This window comes from Ascidia mentula, chromosome 1, assembly GCF_947561715.1.
Source record: "Ascidia mentula chromosome 1, kaAscMent1.1, whole genome shotgun sequence".
Classification (NCBI taxonomy): domain Eukaryota; kingdom Metazoa; phylum Chordata; class Ascidiacea; order Phlebobranchia; family Ascidiidae; genus Ascidia; species Ascidia mentula.
This window is the reverse complement of record NC_138566.1, coordinates 20,541,534-20,568,831: the sequence shown is the minus strand read 5'-3', so window position 1 is coordinate 20,568,831 and position 27,298 is coordinate 20,541,534. Positions and strand designations below refer to the sequence as shown.

Sequence of the window (27,298 nt, the reverse complement as noted above, 5' to 3'; positions counted from 1 at the left end):
GAGCTGTTTACGTGCTTTGTACCGCAAAATGTGTTTAGGTGCTCAAAAGGCTTTTGAGTTACATAGGCCATTGTATGAACTAAGGAAAGGCACAGAGCTCTGTGCAAACATGTAGCCTATAGTCTTTGGTATAGTCTGCTATGGTTTTACAAACATTAGTAAAAATTGTTTTTGTGCAGCGTACAAGGTAAATAAATGAGTTTTAATTTGACCAAATAATTATGGAAGTAAAAAATATTTGTGAAAAATCTGACAAAGCAAACACCATTTCCAAAGAAGGTACTGAAAATATGACGCCGCCAAAACAATATCAACAAGTGTTTGTTAAATGTGGTAGAAAATCCCGCATTCGGAATCCAATGCCCGAAGTTCCTGCTGACGAATGTTGCCATCTCCTTTGACAAGTTGTTCTTGTAGGATTTTGAGACAAACAAGTTAAAGATTTAACGTGTGGTTTAACCATTTGTAAGCAATTGTGTTTTAATTGTAATTTCATAATATTGACGTATAGTTTTTGCTTTGCAAATAAATCCGTGTTATACTAGTGTTGCTTACTTGAAACGTTAATCTCACATGCGGAACGGGGCCTCATCATGCATCAATAAACTTACACGCTTGATATGATACAATACAATGCTGGATCATTCAGTTGTACTTGTACTTTACAGCACGCAAGCTAAACAATACAATAGTTGGGAGGAAGAATGTTTGGTCCATTATAACAACGTGAACTGACGAAACCATGCCTCGCTCGAAAGGAGGTGTGTCTTTTCAAGTTGACGAGACTAGCGATTGCAGTTCAGTTACAGTTGTTCAGTCCAAAGAATACCCAAGAAGGATAGATGTAAACGTTGGATTTCTTAAAGTTCATAACAGGTTTGTGTTTACAGCATGTTTATACGTATATTATTTGGCGAATGTAGAACAAGTGAATTAGCATTGTGTTGCTACTTTGGTTTACTAACTGTGTGCATTCTGTTTATGTTCATAAATGTTTATTTTCGTTTATCTGCAATTTAGTAAGCTGGAGACATGTAAACTTTAGATACTCAATTCAGTTCACAATTCCTGAAGAAATTGTGCTACAAGAAAATGTTGTGTGTTCTTCTCAAGGACTTGGCCTTGAAGTAAAACAATTGATATTTAAAGGTACTTTATATAACATGATATAAACATTTTCAAACTTTTAATGTTGACTTTGTAGAATCTGGCGTAATTGTTTTTGTTGAGTACACACCAGAACACAAGGAGGGTGTTGTTATTGAAAAGTTTGTTTTATCAGCAGAAAATGAAGAAAGCAATTCCATTACGGTTTGCATGCATATGGAAATATTAGGTGCATAATCTACAAATACTGCTTTTGTGTATCGTTATTAAAAATTGTATTATTTTTTCAGGAAAGCATCAAGGAACCCCTTCCCTAAAATCTGGGATAAAGTGTATAGAACACTGTGCGGATTATGAATCTGAGCAAAGTGATTGGCAAGGTTTTTAGCAATGAATGTGTTTGGTGTTCTTCTCAGTAACTAACATACCTATACAGACACTGACAGTGTAAAAAGTGTTTTGTATTAATAAAAATTATACATGCATTTGTCAGTCACTTTTAACTCTGAAAATATAATATGTATTACAGTAATTTTTTCAGATCCCTTTGATGCAAATCTAAATTAGATGAAACTTTGACCATAAAAACATTTTCCAAAACTTCTCTTATTGTTTGTTCATTGCTGTTTACACAGAGGTTTACGGCACAGAGAACTTCTGTATAGTGGTCAATGTAATGTTTTTGCACTAATGTCGTTCCCCACAGAGCAATAAACCCAGAATGTTTGTGTAGAACACAAAAACTATTATGGGCAAACTCACTGTTATGGCTTTGTTGATGAAAATCCATCATTTCCTGAAAAAATATGTTGTATCAATTTGGCCAGGTATTGCTACTACTGAACTAGGTTAGCTTCTTTTTTTGACAAAGTTTTGTAAATTCACCTGAAAATCACAAAGTTTTGCTGGAATTGTATGGAATCTCAGTTTGTATTCCCATTTTCCGCTTTTGCTGTCTGCATGTTTATTGCTATTAAACTTTTTTGAAAGTTCTTCCAATTTATCACCCATTTCAACCAAGTTGCTTTCTGCTTTGTAAGACATTTTTATAATTATTTACTGCTTTAAACCTATGACAATTTGCATGTCCATTTTTAACCTGTTTTTGAAACTGTTTGTCTTTTATACTTCTCCAGATAATAGTAAGTATCATGGCTACTCTGCATAAGCACTATCCTATACAAGCTATTTTTTGCTATTTGTTCAGTGCTTTCATCCAGGTTGATGGGGTTAGGTAGTACTGCCACATCAACTAACCACCGATCTGCCATGCCAAATGTAACCTGTCAAAAAAGTATGTTAAAAAAAATGTTTGAACAATAATTCAGCTTGATTGCAATGTATTTACCAGTATGGTTAAATGACCAAAGTCACCACTAAAATTTCCATCCAAATAGGCCTGTGCTTGCAAAATGATTGCGTTAAAACCAAGTTGTTGCAACAACCAGTGAAAAAGTCCATTCAGTTCAAAGCAAAATCCCCCTCTGTTGTTACTGACAATGCTTTTGTATAAATTCTCAATTTCCATGACTTTTCTTGGTCCGCTGTGCAAACCAATTGTGTCAAATGGCACATGACAAACATGATGCCAGGAAAGTTCCCTTAAAACTTCCAATGTTGCATGTGTTTTGCCAAAATACTTGATCCTTTTAAGATAGTCTGTTACATTCATTTTGATTACTCTGTTAGTGCACTGTTTAGTGCATACCTGTGATATATTAATAATTGATGTGGAAACATTGTCCAAACCTTACCTCAAACATGTTTGATTAATGATTGGACAGAAATGCTATTAGCCTTGTTAATGTTTGCCTTATTTATTTTCAGAGTAGGGTTTAAAAAATGATAAATTGCATATCTGCCGTAATAACTGCTTTTGCTACAGTTTTGGTACCAGCTATTGTTGCATCATGGCTACTTTCTCTAACGATACGGACACACATAGGTATATGGATAACACAGTTTTAACTTATAAATTATTTGGTATTTGCTATTAGGAGGTATAACTGTTGTCCCACCCCAAAGACTGTTTGCAGCTCTTGCAGTTCCCACAGTATTTGCTATCCGTGAAATTAGAAAAAAGAATTTATCACTTTCTGGCATTGTAGCTGGTGAGTAATTTTTTTGAGATACTATTTTTACCTATTTATTGCAGGATAGATGTTTAAATTCATTTTATTGCAGCGGTTATTGTTGGTTTTATCTTGACCATATCCAATACAAGTTTCATTGTGTCACTGCTATTCTTCTTTTATACTGGTTCCAAACTTACAAAGTTTCGGGCAGAAAGAAAAGAAAAACAGGATTCTGGACAAGGTATTTTTTGAATTTTACAATGAAAACATTTTAATACTTAAATTACATCTAATGGTTTACAGCTGATTTTTTTTTGAAATGTTCTATTGGAAAATACTGTGCATTGAACTGTTGTAGAAACCATCCGGAATTGGCTCAATGTTTTAAATAATGGTGGTGTACCTACTGGCATGGCATTGCTGTACATTATGGAGGCTGGATGTAGAGATACACCAGTTAGTTTTAGCGATCCTTACCTGTACACCAGGTAGGAACATGAAATATTACAATGGTATATTTTTTAAATGTCTGCTTCTGCTAGTTCTTGGCTAACCATTGCTGTTCTTTCCTCCATTGCTTGTGCTTGTGGCGACACCTGGGCCTCTGAGTTTGGTTCTGCTATTGGTCCTCCTACTTCCATTCTGATAACCACAGGAAAAACTGTCCCAGCTGGTGAGCGCCAAGTTTTCTTAAATGCTTTGCTACTGTAATTTAATTTGGGCCATAAAATACTTGTATGTGTTATTTTCATTTTTACACACAGTAATTACAAGCATGGGCGTATCCAGGGGGGGGTCCGATTGTGAAATATTTTGGTCTTTTTTGATAACTAAACAAACGCCACTGTATTTTTTTGTCAAAATCCGCGTGAAAACCAGAAATTTTCTTTGACGTTGACCTAAAAACAGCATCGTGCTTGCATTCGCCATTGTTTCCAAATAGGGAGCATCGTTACCAACACTTGGCATTGTTGCCAAACATGTTGCATTGTTACGAAACAAGTGTCATTTTTCGTCAGTTTACGGACGAAACGTCGTTTTTCAGTGGCCACGTTGTAATGACAAGCGGTTTCTTTGCGTGAAAGTCAATTAGTTTAGTTGTTAAACTTTGAAAGCAGTAACTTGCATCTAGTGTTCCATAACGTTACACAATTGCGCAAGCCATACGCCCCTGATTACAAGCCAAAAGTATGCTTTTACTGTTAGGAACCAACGGTGGTGTATCAGCGCTAGGAACACTTGCAAGCATTGTTGGAGGCGGTTTCATTGGCTGCACATTTATGATCACCAACTATATTACTTCCGATGTTCAGAAGTTAGTATAATTACCAACAATTTAAATTTTTCCCAAAACATGGCTGAACCAACAAGTGTTGTTAAGATCATGTTTCATGGGTTATGTTACACAGGTCTTTCCAGTTTATAAATAAAGTGTAGGTATTGTGCATGGTGACCATTGGTGTACACATCCCCATGCCCTTTTCAAAGGCATTTATTGTTCGTTTTACTTGTGTCATTGTGGAAGGCCAACTTTTTTCACAGTATGCAGTGGTCTTTGATAGTGATAGGATTGATAGCTGGATTTTTCGGATCTACTTTGGATTCTTTTCTAGGAGCAACAGTGCAATACTCAGGTGAGAAAGGTGTTTTCATATGTAACATTACTTACATTTGAAGGATGGATTTGTATAGATTGGCTGCAAGCATGTTTCGAGGAATAATTGTATTTCTAAAAAATTCACCTTGTGTGCAAGTTTTCTGGCCACAGTCTGAGAATTTGATGCAAACTGTATTATATATGTATATAGCCTGTTTTGAAGTGTAAAGGTAAGTTAATCCAAGGCAATAGCTGCCACCACAAAGTCAATGGCAAAAACCCAAAACGTTTCCTGTCATCATTGCTTCCTGTTTAGATGAAAAAAGATCAGAAAAGGCTTGTGCCAGCGACCATCTTGGTATGAACACTATTTAACTAATATGCTGTTTTAGGATTTGATGAAGAAAGGAAAACCGTGTTAAGCAAACCTGCACCTGGGGTTAAGCACATCTCGGGTGTGAACCTTCTCAGCAATCATGCTGTTAACTTTATTTCCTGTCTCGCCACAGCGCTGTTATGTCCAGTGTTATATGTGTATATTTTCTACACAGTTATGTGAATTTAAAATTTGGGCTTAAAGTTTGTAGCAAGGGCAGTTTCTATTCTTTTGTTGCCAATCATATGCCAATATTGTATGACCTTCTTCAAACCACTAAAAATGTATGCTTTCATCAAATATTTGGTTGTCGTTTCCATGTACATGTACATTTTTCCATTGATGTATTTCACAAAAAAATGGTATGTTGCGTATCAACTTGCACGTCTCTGTTTTTGCATTCTTGTTTGTCCATGACATTCCTAATAGTGTTACCTATTTAAGCTCGGTCATGTTGTGTTTCAGGTGTGTTTTAATAGGAATATAGGTTGTTTGCGTTTTAACAAGATTCGGGCATCATGCGCCGATTTGACATTAACGCGTTTGTTCGACTTGCTTGTCAGGTACGTAGAAATTTCAATTTTTTTTATTTTTTAGCAGTTTCGAGTACATTGGCGCCATTACCTTGCTTTTAGACGCGGAATACACCGCTGGCAAATAACAGATCGTCTGTCGTCGGAATGAAAACCGACGCAAAACCGAGGACCAACATGGAAACGCCGATTTCGAGATATCCAATAACCAATGTACAGGCATACGTTGTGGTACGATATATTGTTGCCTTGCAGTGACGCACATGTTTATTTACAGGTAAAAGAACTGCCCATACACGTCCAGGAGCGCATGTACAAGGTGGACGACATGGTTGGTTTTATCCCAAATCTTTTTCACGCTCTAGCTCACCGACCCGATGAATTCAAAAGTTATCTTGAGCTTTATGACGCCATCACAAGTGGGTTTGATATATTTGACAGCATACGCCCGAGTTATTGTACTATGTGTTGTTGTTAAGATTTACGAAAAAACGGCTAAATTATTTTTAAACCGTGCTATGGTTGTTGAATGCATCAATAGGTATTGTGCCCTGACCAACCAACAGCATCGTTTGATATGGCGATGGGTAAAGTTTTCTCTGATGTTTCTAACGGTGGTAATTTTCTTCACAGAAAACTCCAAACTTAGACGGAGTGAGCGCGAACTGATTGGAATTGCAGCTAGTTCTCACAACAAATGTGTTTACTGTGTGCTCAGTCACAGCGCCCTCCATCGGTTGGCATCTAGAAACTCATTTTTGGCCGACGCGGTATGTGGTTTGCAAGAAAAACTGCCTCTGCAGATATGATGCAAATGTAAACGATTCTACAAACCGGATTTTTTTCTTATTCCGCATAAAAGTTGCTTTTCACCCAAAGCAGTTTTTCTAGGTGCTTTGCTTGTATACTCATTGAGGTTTTTGTTTGCAGGTGGCTGTTAACCCATCTACTAACCAACTAAACCCGCGCGAAAAAGCGATTGTTGAATTCACTTTGGCGGTGACATCCAACGTATCAGTGACAGAAGAGTATTTGAACCAGTTAGCTGAGCACGACATTGACAAAGAGGATGCTTGGGATATTGTTGCCTTCGCTTCTCTGACCGGTTTTATAAATAGACTGTCGAACTTTTTGGAAATCAGGCCAAACGACGAATTTTTTACTATGGGTCGAAGCCCAAAATAGTAATTGCTTTTGTGGAAGGTTTTAAAGGAGAAAAGGCCTATTAGCAAACCATGCCTCTTCAGTAGATGCTTATGAAAAACTGCTTTTATATCACTCAGCCTTTATTACTGTTTGACTTGTAAGACTAGGTGCTTTTCCAATTATTACTGTGGCTATTCAGTAACATGTGATATCATCCACCACCTTTTATCATGTCAACCCTTGTTTTTGGCCGAGAGGCATACACAACTTTTTGTACTTTGTCCCTAATGCACAAGTGTTTCTGTGTCTGACATTTCCATTTTTATGCCAGCTATTGCGTATTACACATGCTTTGCTTTCGGCGTCTAGCAACACTTCATGGTCTTGTTTTTTTCTCTGAATTTAAAAAATATGGTTCGTAATGAACAAAGCGTATTGATTTAGCACCTTTGTGGTGTGTGGTACATTAACGTAAGTTTTATCCATGTAACTGTGGGTAAGTATGCTTGTACGAACCTTTCTCTTTTAAAATAACGAAGCATAGTTTGTATTTTTTTCGTTTTGTTCAAAGATTTGTACATTTAATCAGTGCTGATATAATTACCTTTGCCCAAAAGAAATAAATTTATCATGTCCTCAAAAACATTGTTTGATTTTTGTAACAAGAACACTTACGTTGCATTTTAGCATCAATTAGAAAGTACAACTTTTCCGAAAGCCTGCAACTAATTTTGTTAAGAAACTTTTTTGTGAAAAACATTTGCATCTGCGCGCACGCGGTTGTTCATTTTTTCTCTTTATTATGGAAAGAAATGTTGGGACAAGGGAATAAAAGAGCAACGAACAGTGTTTTTTATTTAGTTACATCGAAACAGTTAATGGCTGCTGCTAACCTGGATATGTTGGGAAGAACAACCATGCTCTCGTTTCCATTCCGGCTTCTGTCTAACATACTTATCGAGGACTGTTTAATTCCAAGTCGTGAATTACCGTCGGTAATCGCTGTGACATGGCCTAATGCATTTTTCTTCCGCTTCGTAACCATTCTGTTCTTTTGCACCACCCTGCTTTCTTTTTCGGTAAAAGGCACAATCGGTTTAAATCTCCAGCCTTGTTGTGTCTGGACCTTTGAGCACTCTGGTGAGTCGTTAACTTGTGGAAGACGCATGCTGATGAACTGTTCCTTTTTTTTGTGTGAAGCATGTGATTTTTTAGCTTGCAGCGGCGGTAGCTTTGCCGACCATTTGTTTGACTTGCTGACCTTTACCTTCTTATTATTTTCCTTTGCACGAAAGTAGTCGGGTGTGCAGAACTTGTAGTCAAGGGACAAGTTGTTTGCATTTAACACAGTTGTATTGCGCCATCTTTTTAGACTGGTAGTTGACGATGGAAATAACATTGCCTGAGATACATCACTCTCGTATGATTGTGATCTTATTATGGGCCCAGCGATCTTTTGCAACCTGTGCCTTGTTTTTTCGGAAAGATCCTCAGAGGAAGAACTAATGCTTTTATTCACAACTTGGTCAGGGACCTCAATCTTGTTCCAAAATGGCATGTGGGACAGCAAAACGACTTTGCCGGCATTTTTCTTGGCGCGGTGACTGTTCTCTTGAGGTTCAGTCAAAATATTAACAGACCTATCACCTCCCTCACTGTGATACTGTTTGGGTTTAGGTTTTTCAAATACACTTCTGTGGTTTGAGCTTGTCGCTTCTTCATCTGTCCAACCAACTAGTTTTTCTCTTCCTTCACTATTTTCCCTTTCTTGTGAACCACAAGAGTCACTTACATGGCATAGTTTTGTAATGAATTCTTTCTGCTCGCTACTGTTAAAGTCAAATGCTGTGTACATCGAGTTCAGTGACCTACAAGCTACACTAATCGCAAATTACCTACAAAATACACCATGTAATAAACGAATACAGGACTCCTTTCACGGTAAGATATCACACTTTGTTGTTCTATATTAATAGATTAGATAACTTACAGTTCCAATACTGTTCAACAATAAGCCTACCTTTGTTTTTATTTGTTGCAAACGCTCAGCACAATGTTCGGGCAAAACCACACACACAAAGCACTTCTTCCAAAGCTCATTGAGCTTTTTGTGACGTAAAAGTGAGCCATTGTTACCTCATTATCCTTTGTGATCTGTTTTTTTTACATGCTGTTCATTGATTTTACTTTTAAACTCATTGTGCTGTTTGATGCGAACTATCGATTCGAATTGATTATCGGTTTTCTTACTCAGGGCCAAACAACATTAAAAAGGCGATATGATTTAAGCAGTGAAAAATATATTTTTTAAATACAACAGTTTTCTTTGTTGAGTTAGATATTACAGCAAAAAAACTTCTTTAAAACCATAGAAATATAGAATTTTTTTCGTTGCTATGGTTTTGAATATTGTTTACCATACTTATACTTTAATTTCGCACGACAAAACTTCTTCAACATTGCATTAATAAAGAAAGGCACAATGTATAAACATCTAGATGAGTGGTGCCCAATTTGGGATTTACGGCCCATAAGGGGTGATTTTATAAAAGGGGTCCGTGACCACAAAAAGGTCTAGATAAAGGGAACCACTGATCTAGATAAAGGATTGAGTTCTGGCATGTTGTCGCATCTGATTTTGTCTTTCCAACACTTCGTCAATGGTTTCTGACTGGTAAGCACGCCAAGTCATCAATCGCCAGTGTTGCTCCAATAATTCTTCATCAGTTGGGTATGGGTATTGCTAATTTGGAATAAACTTATTATTAATCCTAATTGTGAGCATTTGGCATAAGTCACACAAATTTTTAAATTCCGTGGCATAAATCCCGAAGGAATCTTTGATAAACATCTGGCTCTCAAAGCCTATAGTATTTTAAGGGCAGAGAATATGCGCAAAACTTACTGCCAAAAGTACACAAAATAGTGTGGAGCTTTTGTTGTTCCAAAAACAGTTTGCCAGGTGGTGGCACAAATACTGTGTATTCTTGGTATTAATATTCTTTTTAAATTTCACACATTGTTTTCATACACACACAAAACACAAAAATCTTACTGTTTCCCGTAAACCGCGTATGCACTCTTCGTTTGCATTTTCAAGATAGAACCTTTTGTTCAGCATCAAACACTCGGCCCCGTTGCTCACCAACGACAAACTCGGCTGGTCGTTATACAAAGTCGAGCCAACTCCAAATACGTCGCCCTTGGTGAGCTTACGTACGTTTATGTGTGTTGGCTGAAATAGGTTACGTTGAGTGACGGATTTAGTGGTAAGTGCAGGACTCTGTAAAAGTAAGCTGAGGTTACTCAAATGTCCATCAACCATGTATCGAGTATTAATCAGGCCATATTGTTAAAACGGTTTAAGGACATTCGGGTGTTTAAGAAACTAAAAGATGGCTGTAACATACCAATGTACTTTCAAAGTATTTGTTTAGATCCATTTCTTTATGCGCTTCGTCAGTGTTTGCGGTGAAAGAAGTAGCGCCATTGTTCTTTTCCAATTCTTCTTCCGCGGAAATCAGAGATGCGGTAACGTTTAAAACCTCCTGTTGTTGTGTTTCACCAGTCGTATTCATTGACATGCGGCTGGGTACAGGTGTGACTCCAGTTCTCAAATAGGCCGCTTTCATGGGGCTTGGCGTACGGGGCGGATGCCTGTCGGAATGACGGCTTAACCTAAATCCATTTGTGCCGTTTTCTTGTATATATTTAGAAAGGCCAATGGGAGGTTCAATGTTTTGCTGTAGCTCAGCGGAAAAATTGTTCACTTTGTGTTTGATTTCACTTCGTGAAGAAGATAAAGGGAGCTCGGTTTGATGGTCTAGCTCGTCCATGTTGGCTTGTGGCGATGTCGACAATCCCATTACATCAGCGTTCAGCTCTTTCAAAACCGTACCTACAGAAGTTGACAAAGTGTATACAAGCACAATTATTGGATTCACACAAGTCTGTTGTAGGTGTAAAAATATTTTCCTACTCATTTCAAGTTGTTGAAAAACGCTTGCATCGTTCGCTTTCATTCTTTCCTCTTCCTCCTTTCCTTGTAAAGCTTTCAGGTGATCTTCGGGTTCAAATTATAACATTCAAACCAAATTAAAAACTTTCGACAATCGCCAATGTATTTGTTACTCACCATCCTCACTGACAATAGCCGACTTCTCTACAAGACGTGGCGACAAATTCGAATCCGGTTTAAACTTTTGCTCCTCCTTCGCTCTCTGCAAAACCTTGGCCTTACTGAGGTTCTTCTCAACCAACAACATTTTCATTACGGAGCAGCTGCCCTGTGAATTAAAAAATATATGAATTTAAATAAAAACACAATTTACATCGCTCTATATACCGATTTGACAACGTAGATCCATTCCGTATTGAAGTCGTCTTTCACGAGAAGTGCTCCTCGCTTGAAGTATCGAAATAGGCAACGGTTTGGATTCTCGTTCAATAACTCAGTGGGCCATTGGTTAAGTAATGAAACAGACCTTGGTGAAAATAGTTGTTTGTTTTAATAAACTTGTGGAAATTAACACCGTATTTTGAAATTAAATAATTAACAGAAATTAACATGTTTATGAAAACAAAATAAATGAAACTTGCGTCCATTAACGGCTGTATAAATTTAATGTACCGTAAGAACTTTCCTCTATCGGGGTCTGTCAAAAGTCCACCGCCGCCCCCTGTAATAAAAATCTCTCGGTAGGTTTCACGATCCAGGGCAAGAAACTCGCTGTAACCGCTTGTTGCTATGCTCCAACGCCAGTTTTCGTCTTCGAGTATTTCATGCTCCTGTATAGTAAAGTTCACTTTTATCAAAGTGTTTAGAAGTCATTGTTTGTTAGACGTATAAAAATAACCATTTGCCACAACTAGGATGTTTATTAAAAAAAGATTTAATTCCTTAAGTTTCATACTCCAAACACATCTCCACGCTTTAGGAATTGAACTGGGTTGGTGTTGCCCGACTCATCCTCCTTGATGACAACAGCGGATCCGGCCAACAGGATGTAATAATTTAACGGGAGTCGCCCCTCTCGCACAACAACGCGTTTGGCGTCAAAGCTGCGGCAAGAAGCGAAATGTCACCTTAAGAAAACGGTGGGCGAAGTCGGCAATAAGCAAATAGGGAGACTGCGTCACGGTCAGAATCTGTTCATTGAGAAAGCGAACCTTCATAATTCCGATTGTTTACTTTATGTCCTTATGATTGATGTGTCGTCAAACAGCAGCTGTGGGTTGTGTATTTATACCCACTCCTTAAAAAACACAATTTTGCAGCTCCTTTGAAAGGCTGCGGTTACGGCTAAGGTTCATCCTAATGTCTCAACTCATTGTGCCTAAACAAACTTAAAATGTTCCCTACCCGACAAAGTATCCACGGCGCCCTATCTGCCTTTGTACTGCTGTCGAGTGATCCGACACAGCTTTGATATTTCGAAGAGCCGCTTGAACCTGCGGGAAAATGTAAAAAGGTATCACAGGGTCAGGAAAAGCTTTTGTCTACGACATTCTCCTTGTTTTTTAACGCGTATACGACAAAGTTTACGTTATATATTCGTTTTTATTCTCATTTCAAGTAAACGCAAGGTTTATTTGACGACTACTTAGAAAATGTGCGCTTTTAAGTGAGGGCCTTGTTGGACCACCACATGCTAGGCAACTGAGATTGTGTAAATAATTTGTCAACACAAGTAGCATCCATTTTCCCTGAGTTGTTTATCAACCGGAGTGCGCTGTTACATGAAGTACGCGGTACAATGGACTCTGTCGGTATGTAAACCGTTTGCCGAAAGTGCCCTTAAAAACTCACCAGGTTTATCTCCTTATCCGTTCGTTTGTTCGAGGGCAAAGTCAATATGCGTCTGGTGGTATCCGACAACCTCAGCTGAAATTTGTTTTATTTCTTGTTGATCTTTGTACCAAACAAGTGAGGGTCAATACCTGGTTTTTCATTTTGTAGTCTGTGACGTCAAATAAAACTTCACGTTTTGCTGCTTCCGCTGTCCATTCACTCCCGACATCTGAACCATTCTTGATGTTGTATTGATCGTCCACCAGCACGTGATGACCGCGACAAAGTCTTGCCACCCATATCGTTAGTTTAGCTGCAACGTGCCACTTCCACATGAGACTGTCCTGAATAACATAAAAACGCTCATATTACATGTCTGAATTGGGTCAAAACTTGGCAAGCAATAGAACTAAATATGTTACTACTCTCGATGGCTTTATATATCGATATATCTGCGGGCTTCCTCTGCCATCAGACTTTGAAATCAATGTCCTGGATGTCCTTGTTCGTCGCAAACGACGTTGTTTGATGGCATCTTTGACAAAATTAACATCAGATTAACGGTGTAAGTTAAATTTTTGTGTTTACTTACTACTGGCATCTGATTCTGGTGTATCACCATCCTTGCTGATGTTTCTTGCCGTAGCGGGTGAATGTATAGTCACGGTAGACGGAGTTTTTTTGTTGGACGGCGAGTCTGCCTTAGGGACTTCGGCAACAGTGCTAAGTCCTAATGAATATGTTTGGAATTACCAAAAGGAAAAGGGGATTAATTTTTTTAGTTTAAATCATACCTTGGCTGTCCATTACAACAGAATCAAACACATCCGTGTCAGCAGAAGTTTTCCTTCTCAGGTTTTCAACTGATGTTTGGTAACTAACCTTTGTGGTATTTTTGTCAACTAGTCGTGTGTTAAATCGCGTGTCAGGTGGTTGTTTGTCCGTTGTCGATTCACGAGAATTGTCAGATGCGAAAACTTTTTTTCTTCTTAGTTTTTGGCGTATTGGAGGAAGTTGGATGCGTCTCCTTTTTCCGTTTTCTTTTTTCCACTTTGCAATCCTGTGTTCGCGATTCATGAATTCTCCATGGCCTTCGCCAAACTTAATTTCCGGCGAGGAGAACTCAGACACGTTGAATTTATCCTCGGTATCCGTAGGTAATCGCGTATCTACACGTGCGATCTGTTGCATGTTTTTTCGCAACCTCTTTATCAAGTCGTCATCATGTTTAGCCGTACCTGCAAAGCGGGTTCGACTGCAATAACAAAACTGTCCCTCTTTGTCTTCCAGTACAGTCGCCAATTTTTTGTAATTTCTTGTCGCGCGGTTAACGTTATTGGAAGTATAAATCGGCGGCAAATAATTTTCCTTTCCTCGATCATGAAAAGTCCTTCGTTTGTAATCCACAACAGTAGATTCGAGCTCTTCAATAACATGTTCAGTATTTGTATGTAAACTTTGCTTTCGCCCACTTTTAGGTCTCCACTTGTGAACACGGTATGGAACAGTCCTTGCGTCTGTTACGTGGGTGTTGTATTGAGTGGATGGCAGAATACGATTTCGACTGTTTCGCCGTGGCAAATTTCCCATTGCCTGCAACGTTTTCAACATGCTTTCTCGTTTGTCGCCGATCACGCTATTGCTAAAATAGGCCTGGGTATGCTCTGCATTTTGACCAGCTAATGGCACTTTGCTTGGCTTATCTACATCGCCTTTATTTTTGTGACTTTGTCCTATGTTTCCTCTGCGGGGAGCCCGATCATGTTGCAGAATGTTTGGAACAAAATTACTGTTGTCTCGTTTGACACGCTCGGTTTCTTCTTGCCATTTTCTGTCTTGTGTGGTAGCTTCAGTCACCTCTTTCTTGTGCGCCATTCCATTTAATCTTGGATTAGTGAGACAAAGGGAAACCATTTCTGCTCAGACAGTTTTCACAACAAAGCTAAATCTTCACTCTAAATGAACACAGTGTTTTGGGTTAAACGACACAATGGCCAAAAGCTTTGACTCCTCGACAGTAAACACTGTTTGGCTGAGGCGCAGATCATGTATCTTTTACCTATAAACCTCGGCCTTTTTCTCACTTGTGCTAAACGAATGAACATCTTCGCAACATACGCAGCAGGATGGATGCCTGCACCACTTTGGCGTTTTGTATTAAATTCCAAAGCTGTTTGTAAATGCGTGTGAATCGGTGACATTACACGACTAACAAAAGAAGGTAGGACATAATTTTCGCTACGCTCGTGTGAGTTTGTTGAAACTAAACCTGTCCACTCGCATTGTTTCATCGGTGTCAGCTGTCGGTGGTGCGGTTCGGGGTAAGGACTGTTCGCCCCGCACAGTAAAACACACCAACCAGGCTTGTTTGAACAACAAAGGAATAAATGCGACCTTATTGTTCCAGTGAAAGATTACTCCAATTGCCTGGACTATCTGCACTATCTCGCGAGCTTGAAAACACTGTCACTCTCAGCTTGAAAAACTGTAGCTCACCGCAACATTTTCGAGAACACTCTACGTAAACCGCCATGAACATTTCTCTCGTCAGAGTCACAGCCAGGAAAAAAATTCTTCATTGTACGTACGTGAATTTCACATTGACATAGGGCCAACGCGACTGTCGGCTACGTTATTGTAACCGCGTGCACTTGAGGCAGATTTAACGTGTAATAAGAGTCGGATTTGTGGGGACGAGTCACATAGTGAAGCACCCACTCCAGTCTTTCTCCAAGGACGAGGGCTGTACTTGGAAATGTAAAGTGTTGCTTTTTGCCCGGACGTTGTCCTCCGACAACTAGGAAATCATTCTTCCACCAAGGGAGCCATAGCATTTTATACAATAAATTACAAACTCTGCACTAAAACAATAAATAAACAAGCTTTTAAGTCCACAATGTAATGTATTTTGTGCAAAGCAAAGGACCAAACCACGACGTGTTTGGCGGCCGAAGGGCCTGTGATTTGATTGAGGCTGATGTCTACTTCACTTCCGGTAATTTTCTACCGGGGTTCAGACTGAGCACAGAAACTGCATTGTCACACTTGAGGTGGTCAGGCATCTGAGCCGTCATTTATTTTCCAAACTTGTTGTCCGAATTTTGTTCGACATTTTACAACAAATAGGATAAAACTGCTTATTGTCGTACAGAAAAATGCAACAATTTCCAAAACTGAAAAACGCATTATATGAACAAGTTCTCTGTCAAAGCTATTATCTAAAATGTAACATTATAACTCTGCCTGGAAAATTAATAGATCTGAAACGCGCGAATTCGCTTAAAAATCGAAAAAAATCTTGCACTGTTTGTTTGTTGTTTTTCTTGTCAACGGAGTTTGACTGGCTCAAAAACACAATTCGTCCTTCGGATAGAGCAGACAATGTAATGACAAAAACCTGGTTGGATCTTCCTTTTCATCAAATCTAGCAATTTTTTTGTCAAGTTTTATCCTGTTTTTGTTTTTGTAACTGATGGAAATCTGTATGAAAAAAAATCAATATATGACATGAAGCGATCAACCAGTATCATAATTACGAAAAGCATTAACTTGTCGGTCCAGTGTCTTCTCAGGCAATGCATTTAGTTGTTCTCTGTGCGAGTGGAACAAAGTGGACCCAGTGATTGTGACGTTGAGAAGGTTGGTAATGAATAAGCCTACTGCACAGTCATCAGTAACTTGCATCTTCTCGCAGTTTTGCATTAATTTGCCTTCCCTGACATCAGAATAAACATTTGCATTAATATAAGTAAGCCAAAGGTAGAAAAAAGTTACAAGCTCAATTTTCCAGGTAATACTTGCGAACCAAAATCACACTAGACATAAGTCACAAACAGTATGCCTTCTAAGGTCAAAAGCAATGTATGTATCCTTGTAAAGAACCCACATACCCCATCCATGGTTTCAATTTGTTCGCCAAAACGGAGGTTAGACAAAATCCACTTCCTCCATGAGTAAAGTTATACAGAGTTTTTTTGCCGTCCACCCACCCCTAAAAAAATTTCTACGTTTTAATGCAGCTCCAAGCTACACAAGAAACTCTTTGTTGGGTGTGTTTGCCACATCCTGACGTATCAGTTAGTCATTCCAGCATTTCTTTTACCCTCATGTCATGATCCACACTTCTTCTTCCGATATACCAGGGCTTTTTCCAATCGTATTTACGAAGCAGCTTTTTAAGGTTAGGAACGTTTACGTAAGTGTCGTCATCAAAGTGGCACCACCATCTTAACAAGTAAAATCAGTGTAATTTACGTATTTTTTTTACGTAAAAAACGCAAAACAGCAATACTTTGGTGTTTTCGTTTTAGTCAAGACCGTAAATTCCATGTCGAGTTTGCAGCAAAGGTCTGGCCTAAGAAACAAAATATGTTGAAAAGGTATTACAGAACAACAAATCAAAACAGGATTTAAAATCAAAGGAGAAATAACATCGTTCTTCGATTTGATCACTAAAATGTGATATAGTTGGTGTTTCCGTATCGCAGATGGTATATTTTTGTTTTTACATAACTGGTAAACCAAACAATCGATTTTATACCAAGATAATTTTGAAAAGGTAGCTGAAAAGCGTGACATTGTTAAAAATTTTGTATGTAAATTTCCTGGAATAATTCAATATTTTTGGAACGCTAGACACGGACTGGGTAATAATTATGAGAACAAAAATTCTAGCCCATAGTGCTAATAACATAGTACGTTTATGATTATGGCACAGGTTTCTGGTTGATTTAACTGATGATAGAAAAGGTCTATGAAAAAAAAACATAAGACTGTTATCTGCAATATTCTTTTTCTCGAGGCTAAGCATTTTGACTTACCTAGAGTGGCTATTATTGCAGTTCGTTGATATCATGCGATGGCCTAAAATATGATACAAGTTTATGATCCAAAGCCATTACTGGGACGGAATACCTGTTAACGAGGTACAATACTTTTACCTTAAACACGGAATTATGTTTTCACAATAAGTTTTTTATGTCGCCAATATCTGGGAAGACGACTTGAACATTGGCAATGTAGGCTAAGTGGTTAGTTCTAGATCATAATGTAGCTATTTGTAGTCATTTGTTACCTGTTTTTTCCGCGTAATCCGCATCGTCCCCATCACTGACAAAAATCACCTAAAAATCAAATCAAACATTATTTCATTTGCACATACTTTGTTGGATTTTGGGACAGGAATTACAAACTGCGTAAGTATGATTTTGGCAGTTGCTTTACCTTGTCCCCTTTGACTTTTCTGATCCAGGTTTGCAATATCACCTCGAGTCTACTGCGATGAAATTTCTTACTCGTTTTCACAGTGTAAAAAATAAAATTGGATTCTTTTTGCTGTTCTTCTACACGATGCAAAAATTTGTCTTGCACTTGAGGAGAAGAACGATATCGCGTTTCTCTATCGGCAATTCGACCCAAGCATAAAATGCATAGGATTGCGGCAACCACAAAGTACAGCAGGGCGGTTCGACGTCTAATGGCAAGACAAATGTCTACACCCCGAGGCATTTCTTCGATGGCTAGCAACAGTTACCGACCCATTGTGCTTGATTTTCAACGACAAAGACTTTTCAAATTTTCTCAAAATCTAAGCATATACGTCAGTCACAAATTAAACAAGCCACTAAAACATTTTCTACTTGGTTTGTCAAAAGACAAATATCCATCTTCTTCACTAGTTTGGACGTTTGTAAACGTCGTAATTGCCTGGCATCGACGATACTTTTTTATAATTTAGTGCCATATATTCTTGCTACCAGGCATATTATATGAACTAGAATTGTTCTTCTGGCACATAAGTTACGAGAGTGTTTTATTGTAACCAAACTTCCTCAGGGTTATGTCTGGTGGACGAAACGTTGGTTGCAATAAAAAACTCTCTTAACTTATGTGCTAGAAAAACAATTCTTATTATTTTATAATTTCTGAAATCGGTTGCATAAGTTGCAAGTCTCCTGCTCAGTTCAAAGCAATACTCATCAGACCGGTTCATACTAACCAAACGCCCACGGGCTTGTGTGCTCTTTTCGCGATGACAGTTGCTCCTGTCCACTAACCAAGAAACCATATTGTAAGATTTCTATTGTACGTGTACTGTATTTGATGACAAAAGGTGATTACAACAAATTTGTTCACTCTACATACGGCCTCATCAAATATAAATTTAGTTACGAAGCGCGCTATTTTTAGTAAAACATTTTTTCGCTTAAATTTAAAAAAAATCTTTCTGAGCTCGAACGCAGTCACTAAAAAGCGCGCTTTCGCGGGAAAAAGCAGAGACGCCAAATGTAACTAGAACAACGAGTTCGATGTTTTTGTTTTCTGATTTTTGTTTTATTGTCACAGAAGATTTGAAAGGCAGGTTGGTGGTTTGAAAGAGTTTCACTGGATTTTTACTGTATAAAAGTTCCCTTTTCTTGTTGTTTGTTTGTTTGCGTACATGGATCTATACCATTACATTTAAAATTACACGTAAATTGTTTTAAAAGCCTTAACTTCGGTACTGTGATTTTCTGGTTAGGCACTGTTGAAGTCAATGTGTTTTGTATTTGATTGGAATAAGCATGTAAGCATAAAACAAACACATTTTTAGAAAACATAATAGTTTAGAAAATTCCATTATTTAATGCTTTGTTTTGCGAAGTTAATATGTCAATGACCAAGTTTATCGATCGCAGTTTAAAACATTTCTGTAAAATTATTGAAAAAAAATTATCTAGACTTAAATTTAAACTTATGCAGTGCAAATGAATCGAAGGCAGTATTACCCACCACGAAATGTGTTTCCTGGCCTACAGCCCCCTTCACAACTCTCAGCACCTCCACTTTCATTGTACACACCACACTACGCCATTGCCCCGATGAGCACCGCCCCTATGATTCCACAACACGGTAAGAAGGTGTGAGCACACAGCATATTCCTAAAATGCATGCATTCTTAATACAGTGTCCCTTACGTGCTATAAAATGCAAAGGATTGTTTTATAAACAAGGAATGTAAACCGAAATTTAATATATTTACAGAGTACTGTCCGATGTGTGTAAGAATGCCGTTAATGTCTCCCTACCAACAGTCCTGTTCGCCGTACATGTATTACACAGGTCTTCCAATGGGCACCCCGGACTTGTGTCGCATTTTACCCGGAGCGAACTATGTTCCTACTCCTGGAACTATTCCCTATCCTCAGAACGTTCCCTTTAGTAAGCGAAGTAAAGACAGGCTTACGGAATTTGGCTTTTAATATGTCATCATCACAGATGTACCTAGGTACAGACCAACAGGTGGTTTGCTGCCTGAGCAAAGCGTTTATGCTGGAGTCGAATCTCATCCAAATGGAGTTCGCTTTCCATCGTCTAGCAACCAAGATCCGGTACCAGCTGAAGTGAACACGGGTATGCTGTAGCTTTTTTCTGTAACGTAGTAATAACCGTCAACTTTACTTGAAATTACAAACAATTTATTTCAAAAGTTAATCAGCGACAAACTACTGGAAACATTAGTAACATGCGCAGCAGAGCAAACTGGACACAAAACCGAAGTCGGTGTCGGAATGTTTTTCAATCAAAAATAAAACAGCGCAACCTGAAAAAGGCAGGCAATAAAAACCAAGTAAGCAACTTCTGGCTATTTTTACTTTGGTTAAAATACTAAAAAGGCAACAGGCAAAAATGCAAAAGTAAGAGAATGGTAAACGTTTGCGCTACCAATAATTTAAATAGTATTTAAAATGTATCGCCGACACAAGTAAATGCGAAATTTTGCTTTCGTTATGTACATGAACAAAAGTAAACTCTGTCCGAACATTTTAGCAGTACAACACGCACGTCATTTGTCCACTAGATAGGTGGTGATGCTTTCAAACTAATGCAAATGGTCACCGGGCATTCTATGGAACAATGTAACTTTACTGATGTGCATGTTTACTGAATTTTGTATCACAGAAAGGCAAACGGTCTGAAAATAGGACTTCTCCTTCCGTAGAACCTGTTGAACTGAGTAGCATTGCATGCACGGATGAAGGTCAGGGTGAGTTTGTTACACACACGGTTAGCGGTTACACATCCCTATTGAAAAGTTGATGACAATGTGATGATTCCTTTAAAGATACCGACTATGAGAGTTGGGAAGAAATAGAAAATGAAGATTTTCCAAAGGATGTTGCTGATGCTTCAAATTGGTTAAATTACACAAAACTGGTCGTAGAAGCTCCGGCGTTCACAAATCGTCATACAAGCCGTCATACAAGCCGCCATACAAGCCGCCATACAAGCAAAAGAAAAAACATAAAGAGTAAAATAAACGTTATGTTTTAGAACTTACGTAGTATACACCAAACAAGTCAGCATTGTTGTGCGAAAACCCTTTTTGGATATGTAGTTTCGACATGCTAAAACGTAAATTGCTTTTAGCGGCCATGCTCGCTGATAAGTTTCAGTTAAATTAAAGTATTTTAATCTTTTTTCCATAAAGTTGTGACAAAATGTTTGAAATATAAATCTTACGCAGTACCATTTCACAGAAAATATCAAGGAAAAGCGCAACAACTTTCCTCCCATGGATTACACTCTCATCACCAACGACAAGTCTTTCTCACACATAAATTACAATCCTGACCTGGTTCCAGAAAAGCTGGACAAAATGTGGATACATGTAATAATACGATTGTGTTTGTGTGATTGACGGACTTTACGGATGATAGAAACGCATATTGTATTTACAGATCGGAACCCCAAAACCACGCCGAAATACCGCTGTTTCTGCCGGTTGCCAGACGACTAAAACTGTCACTGCGGCTTCTAAACCTATTACCAAACCTTCAAAGCGCATTTCTAGCACTTTTAGTCAAGATATCTCCGGAACCTGCGAAATGTCTGTTCGGCACCTATCCAATGATGAGGTATATTATGTTGTGCGGCCGAAGCATCGAGGCCGAGAACCTAATGCGGATGAAGTTAGCAAAGTGGCCAATGATGGTGGAAGTAATCACCATCCTGCTTTGACAGATTCTGTTCAATTAATAGAAGAAATATCGGATCAGTGGGATGCAAGTGACCTTAACAACAATAATCAATTTCCTGTTTTTCAAACAAAACAATTACCACCACAAACAAGGCGGCTCTCCGCCTTTACAAACATCTCTGGAATTTCCTCGGAAGTTCAATCCGAATCTTTACCTGATGCAAACAACAACGAACCACTTTCACGAAGTAAAGAATTCTGGTGGGACAGAAGCACCGATGTTGGTTATAATGATGAGTGCCGAAATGGTAGATCGGCTTCAAAATACAACGAAATAATACGGGGTAGCCAAACAGGCGCATTTATAAAAGAAGTTGATGATTTTGTTGTAGTAGATACGGCACCCCTGGAAGCAGATATACCTGTGAAAGATTCCAACAACAATACATCACAACTTCCGCAGGAAGTTTCCTTATCTTGCCAAGATGCCGCCAACTACACCCAAGAAAAGCGCAAACTTGACGTTGATTGGGACTCGATGCGATCGTTGGTGCCAAAACAATACTCTACGCGATCTTATACCCACGAAGGAACGTGTGAAGTATATGACTTCGACAGCACTTTGGGTCTGGTGTCTTGTCCAGGCGATAATTCCGTTGATATAGAGGCTGATAAACAGTGGTCCGGTTCGTCCAACGATCACGGACCAATATCGGAACAAGACACCGCTATAGTGGCATTTGTTGAAAGACCGAACCTCTTCAATCAGGAGCATACTAAAGAGGCAGATTCATTCTTGAACCAAATCCGAAGTAATTCTACGTCCTCCGAAGATGAATTACACATAGTTACAACTTCAAGTCGCCATGTCGAAGCAAAACGAGTCACCACGCCTTACTCGAAATCCAGGGCAATCAACAATTGGGGTAAACACGACGTACGTTTGCTCTTGATTGCCACATGCGGATCGAATATTCAGTCGACTACTACCACTTGGAGTCCTCCGTCTGCCAGCACACCGTCATGTGAAACAACGGCTATAACTCGCCCGTCATTGGTAAGCGAAAAAACATCCCTGTTTCCCAAGAAAAGTTTTAACGAACAAGAGAAACAAACCAAATCTCTCCCACCAAGTCCAAGGGGGAGTCAAAGAAAAACCCTACAAAGTTACTCAGGTATGGTTGTCAGTGCAGGCTGCATCCCGGCTGTAATACAACAGAGTCAACAGTGGAAAACAATTACCGAAACACCCGATCGGGAACTGTTAATTGACTGTAAAAACTTTACTAAACAAACCCAATCTCACTTGTTCCGCACGGCGTCTTCAGATGAACTTGTATCTGAATCTCCCATGTTGTCAAAAGTGAATAACACAAGCGATGGTGGTGAGGTTTTAGTCAAAGAAAATCAGGCAAATTACCGGCGAACTGATACCATTACAAAGACAAAAGGTTCTCGCAAGTCGGCAATACCCCGTGTAAAAATCATTGCAACACGAAAAAGCGACCCACCTTTAAGAATTGAAAAAAATTGTGACATGGATTATCCGATCCAAGAAATGAAGTCACCGGTAAGTTCAAACACGGTCACCCCGGCAAGTACACCGGAGTTTGTACATTTGGGTCCGACGGGATCCAAAACTGTGATCAAAAGCAAGCGACGATCCAGTATTTCAAGTCGCTCAAAGCGCAATGCAAAAAAATCGATTGTGTTGCCCGAGGTGTACAAAGTTGAACCAAAACAAGCAAGGGATGTTCAAATCAGACCGGAACCGAAAAAAGAAACAAGGATCAAAAATAGAGATAAGTTTTTTGTACCGTCCAAGCTGTCATCTAAATCAAATATTGGAACAGAAAGAAATCAAACCAAACAGGCAAAGTCTTCTATTTCTTCAGGCCGCATGGTGAACACAAAGTCATCATCCCGACGTTCACCGCGTACCGCACGACAGACCATTACAGCAAAACCTAATTCAAAGGCCGGCGAACAAACACGAAAGAACCAGATAGAGGACAAATATGTTAGATCTCAGAAAGCAAAGTTGCGCTCGGAACTCGCACAAGTTTTTGCAGCGCACGAGGAAAGGAAAAGAGCTGAACTTCAAGAAAGTCAAACTGCCGATAAACCTACAGAGGATCTTGCAGCGGCAACTTGCTCTGCATCTACTGAACTAATTGCAGATCAGTTCCCTCAACAATCAGCCAAGTCGGATATACTCACAGAAAAAAATGGTCAAGAATTCTTAGCGACTGAGAAGTTGGAACCAGATGATGGAGACAATAAGGTTACACACGGACACGTCCATTCATCAATACAGACGATAGTCCACAAGCTCGTAAAACAAACAACGTCTCACCACGACAAACCAATCTGCTCGCCATCGTTAGCTGCTTTACGACAAAAAGGTACTTACAGATATCAAGCAGAAATTTATCAAACCGTAATGGATACATCGAGTTCCAAAATTACAGCAGTTAGCAAACGAGCTAGCACCGCACCTTCGTCACCCGCAAACAATGCCCTCACTACCCTTAGAAGCAGCAAAAGAAGTGTGAGTCTCTCGGACGTTTTCTACGACTCAACGGTGAACGAATCTTTGCCAGTATGGGACTCGAACCTACAGCAAGACCAGGATCTGTCAAGTAGCTTTGCTGCTGTAGTTCGCAAGAATCATTGTGAAGATGCAGTAGTGGGTGATACAACACCGGACGATTCTCAGGAACCTCTGCATTCCGTGATAAAACGGTTTCAAGATATTCACGGAAGAGGATCAACTTACGTGGGATTTAGTCCTCCAACTTTGACACCTCCTGGAAAGTTTTCATCGCCAACTAAGTGCGACACTCACGCCATTTCTGTTGCCTCCGGTAATGCAACTAAACTTGTGTTTTTGGACGTTACTGATACTGCGAAAGAGGAAGTACAGTCGTCGAGGGATTACCACTCACCAAGGGTGTTGAGCAAAGACATGGAATGCGAAATACGCAGGAAAGTAGAAGATCTCCTGCAATCTGTGAAAGAGGACTCTATGAAGAACTATAGCGGAACGTCAACAAACGACACTGACTTGGAAAAGGATGATGCTTCGATCTTGAGAGGAAGAAAGAAGTCTCTGGATCAATCGACTCAAACAAATAACATTCGAGAAAAGGAAAACACTGGATCCAGTTCAAGCAGGTTAAACGTACCACCGAAGAAGCCGCCTCGAAGCAACAGCCCAAGCAATTTGGGTGTTACCAGGGTATCAACTAACATTCATAATTCCACAGTAACTGCACCAACAACCAGCATTGCAAGTTCTCCAGTTATTCCATACTATCCGCTTTTGACTAGTTTTTCACGCTTATCGCCACACCGACACCCACAATTTCTATCGCCGACCTTCATACCGGTTAACTTAAGCCAACAGCTTTACCGCGCTCCCGGCTTAACTGGCCTCGTATGGCCGACTTTATCACAACCGACCGGTGACTCTGGTGAAGCTGAAACTCGAGCCTCTGATAAAATGCAAACAACAACTCTGCCACCATCAACCATATCCATGTCGTCATTGTCTCCCGATCAAAGTAATTTGGCCGAAATAGCGCCGAGCTTGGTGATGCTTCCAGCGCCCGGTGTTCTGCCTTCATACATTATCCCACCAGCATATCCCGAAGCTCCACATCCTCTCGTCCCTGCCAGTAAAAAAACAAGGCCCGCCTTGCGCAGAAGACGCTCATTTCCAGGACAAATTAGTTCGGCTTCAGTGGCTAAAGCAAGACTGAACAGGCGGTACGGTTTGGCACGTAACCACGCAGCTTACAAGTTTGGTAAACCTGCAACATTCCAAACTCTTAATTTATCGCATCCCGTCGGGCGTCCCCAGATTCCCCACCGCAGACATCGTTTTGCCAGAAGCAGTTTGTCTGACGATGTTGTTTTCCAAAGCGTAGAACAACGGGCGCGAAATCAGGTCTTCTTTACAAAACCAGCCCGTGAAAAGGTTTTTACAGAAAGCCAAGCATTTTATGACTAACAGTTAACGATGTGGTTTTGTTTCAGGTGCAGCCAACAACCACCACTGACAAATTTCCCAAATCTGAGACGATATTAGTCACAAAAGCAGCTGAAATCGACGTACCTGAAGGTAACTAAAACGCATAAAACAAAATAAAATCAATCTGTCGGTTGTATCTGCTGTGTGTAGAAAAGCAGCTCTTGGATAACGATGTCACCTCCGGTACAGAAACAGGATATTCATCCGGAGTAACGTCTTCGGGAAGAACAACTCCGGAAAGTGTGGAACTTCTCACGGAGCGGCCAAGAAATCGCTTGGACGTAATTCCTGAATGTAAACAGCAAGTAAGAAGAGAATTTCAAAGTAGAAGCTCATTTTTATATTAAACTGTTTTTACTCAAGACCGATTCTCTGCCTACAAATGCGCAAGAAAAAACAAAAGGCTCTGCAGATGCTGACCATAAAGTTATCAGTGAGGATCGTCACATCAAAGGTGAGAATGTAAAAACCCTTATTATAATAAAGGTGACTGTTGACTTCCATTGTGATTGGTCCGCTGTGATTTTATCAACATTTTGTCATACATTGTTCAATTCTAAATTAACCTACTGTTTGCAGGAAAAAAGTTGACACATTTTCACACTATCAAGAAAATTAAACGTTTCATGTCGACAAAGAAGGGTAGTAAACACGATCACACAATTGCGAACCCGGAGGAGATTGCAATGGATCACGTTGCGGACCAATCGACAAGCTTTCTTCGTAAAAGCGAAACCGACACGAAGTTGTCCAAAAAGGCGGACGTTGCGTCTGACAAAGGTATGCACTGTCGCTCAAACATCAATCTATATTTATAACCTAAACATTAGCCACTGAATTTCCAATAACCTTCTCTGACTATGCAGGCACCGCGGTACGTGACATATTTTGGAAGACTAAGAGAGTCGTCCAGGAGAAAAGCAACAACAGCACATTAAAGTTTGCTGAAGAAAAGGAGACGAAGAAGATCGATGTTAAAGATAAGAAACTGTATCCTAGAACTCCGAAATATGGGAACTATGATATGAAGACGGCACTGCTTAAACCAAGCTTTGTTGCCATCGCTCCTTCCGAAGTCCAACCTCGCACTGAGGAAGGTAAAAGATATTCTCTAAAAAATTCACATAAAGATCCACACAGTTTTATTTACTTTTTATTGACCTGTTGGTAAATTCAGTTTCTCACCTCGCATGGAAATCACCACATATTGTTTTGTTTAACCGAAACACTTTTTATAGAAAAGCAAACGCGTCACCACGATGTGACCAAATCATTGGACTCCAGTATCCAACGAACAAACACCAGGCGATCCGTGTCAACTCCAGGTATTCGCATAAATTCGGAAACCGGTGACGTCATTGACGACGACAAGTTAGGACACTCAGTGCAGCAGCGGCCCATGCATAAAATCTTATCAAGCACTGCAATCGAGGAAGATAGCTTGGAAGAGGAATCAAAAACTCTCATGGGTGGTGTGAATAGCGGAAATGACACCCGGAGACGGAGTGATAATTTTGTGCTCGGAAAGGAATCTTCAGTTATATAGTTCAATTGTTTTCTCTTCCTGTCGATATCATATATTTTTTCATAGAAACGTTTATTTGTAATAAATGAGGGGGGCATATGATACAAGCAACTTTAATACTGTGGTAAAGGTGGGCTCGTTTCGCTGACTGTA

At 39.5% G+C, this 27,298-nt stretch overlaps 8 protein-coding genes across 9 annotated transcripts in view; 4 read left to right on the top strand and 4 right to left on the bottom strand.

Moving 5' to 3' along the window:
• Window positions 1–26,097, bottom strand: part of LOC145893541 (calcyphosin-like protein) — a 35,573-nt gene extending 9,476 nt beyond the window's left edge. The window contains exon 1 of the mRNA XM_082982091.1: window positions 26,085–26,097. The gene's annotated coding sequence lies outside the window, so the exon portion shown is untranslated. The remainder of the gene's footprint in view (window positions 1–26,084) is intronic.
• Window positions 192–2,436, top strand: LOC145901322 (adipose-secreted signaling protein-like). The gene is made up of 5 exons (XM_082988954.1): window positions 192–876; window positions 1,046–1,149; window positions 1,205–1,336; window positions 1,398–1,487; window positions 1,841–2,436. Exons 1-5 carry the CDS (start codon window positions 743–745, stop codon window positions 1,948–1,950), a joined length of 570 nt encoding a protein of 189 aa, XP_082845080.1. The 5' UTR covers window positions 192–742; the 3' UTR covers window positions 1,951–2,436.
• Window positions 1,494–5,620, top strand: LOC145901298 (transmembrane protein 19-like). Of its 2 annotated transcripts, none has more exons than XM_082988929.1 (9): window positions 1,494–1,934; window positions 2,935–3,052; window positions 3,105–3,218; window positions 3,292–3,423; window positions 3,541–3,670; window positions 3,725–3,855; window positions 4,389–4,497; window positions 4,725–4,816; window positions 5,172–5,620. In XM_082988929.1, the coding sequence occupies exons 2-9, from the start codon at window positions 2,950–2,952 to the stop codon at window positions 5,336–5,338; spliced, it is 978 nt and encodes a 325-aa protein (XP_082845055.1). In that variant the 5' UTR covers window positions 1,494–1,934; window positions 2,935–2,949; the 3' UTR covers window positions 5,339–5,620. The 2 variants fall into 2 exon arrangements, with proteins under 2 accessions (XP_082845055.1, XP_082845050.1); XM_082988924.1 differs by having other exon boundaries at window positions 1,494–1,955.
• LOC145901314 (uncharacterized) lies at window positions 5,586–7,473 on the top strand. The gene is made up of 5 exons (XM_082988942.1): window positions 5,586–5,718; window positions 5,791–5,901; window positions 5,966–6,107; window positions 6,322–6,458; window positions 6,619–7,473. Exons 1-5 carry the CDS (start codon window positions 5,674–5,676, stop codon window positions 6,871–6,873), a joined length of 690 nt encoding a protein of 229 aa, XP_082845068.1. The 5' UTR covers window positions 5,586–5,673; the 3' UTR covers window positions 6,874–7,473.
• LOC145889267 (uncharacterized) lies at window positions 7,688–8,722 on the bottom strand. Its single transcript, XM_082980197.1, has one exon. It carries the CDS (start codon window positions 8,687–8,689, stop codon window positions 7,688–7,690), a length of 1,002 nt encoding a protein of 333 aa, XP_082836323.1. The 5' UTR covers window positions 8,690–8,722.
• On the bottom strand, window positions 8,848–14,573 carry LOC145898685 (uncharacterized). The gene is made up of 14 exons (XM_082987239.1): window positions 13,420–14,573; window positions 13,218–13,355; window positions 13,048–13,160; window positions 12,775–12,969; window positions 12,644–12,718; window positions 12,197–12,285; window positions 11,748–11,895; window positions 11,465–11,622; window positions 11,180–11,318; window positions 10,970–11,120; window positions 10,814–10,897; window positions 10,245–10,732; window positions 9,890–10,117; window positions 8,848–9,577 (listed from the first exon to the last, which is right to left on the bottom strand). Exons 1-14 carry the CDS (start codon window positions 14,537–14,539, stop codon window positions 9,431–9,433), a joined length of 3,273 nt encoding a protein of 1,090 aa, XP_082843365.1. The 5' UTR covers window positions 14,540–14,573; the 3' UTR covers window positions 8,848–9,430.
• On the bottom strand, window positions 15,685–18,208 carry LOC145908536 (beta-1,3-N-acetylglucosaminyltransferase radical fringe-like). Its single transcript, XM_082995834.1, has 8 exons — window positions 17,849–18,208; window positions 17,700–17,748; window positions 17,446–17,488; window positions 16,917–16,979; window positions 16,728–16,851; window positions 16,516–16,616; window positions 16,175–16,340; window positions 15,685–16,105 (listed from the first exon to the last, which is right to left on the bottom strand). The coding sequence occupies exons 1-8, from the start codon at window positions 18,131–18,133 to the stop codon at window positions 15,971–15,973; spliced, it is 966 nt and encodes a 321-aa protein (XP_082851960.1). The 5' UTR covers window positions 18,134–18,208; the 3' UTR covers window positions 15,685–15,970.
• On the top strand, window positions 19,372–27,166 carry LOC145889260 (uncharacterized). The gene is made up of 14 exons (XM_082980184.1): window positions 19,372–19,516; window positions 19,649–19,825; window positions 19,883–20,017; window positions 20,095–20,234; window positions 20,567–20,651; window positions 20,730–20,885; window positions 21,145–21,275; window positions 21,346–25,566; window positions 25,626–25,710; window positions 25,771–25,925; window positions 25,984–26,074; window positions 26,200–26,400; window positions 26,487–26,717; window positions 26,859–27,166. The coding sequence occupies exons 1-14, from the start codon at window positions 19,372–19,374 to the stop codon at window positions 27,164–27,166; spliced, it is 6,261 nt and encodes a 2,086-aa protein (XP_082836310.1).
• The last annotated feature ends 132 nt before the right edge of the window (window positions 27,167–27,298 follow it).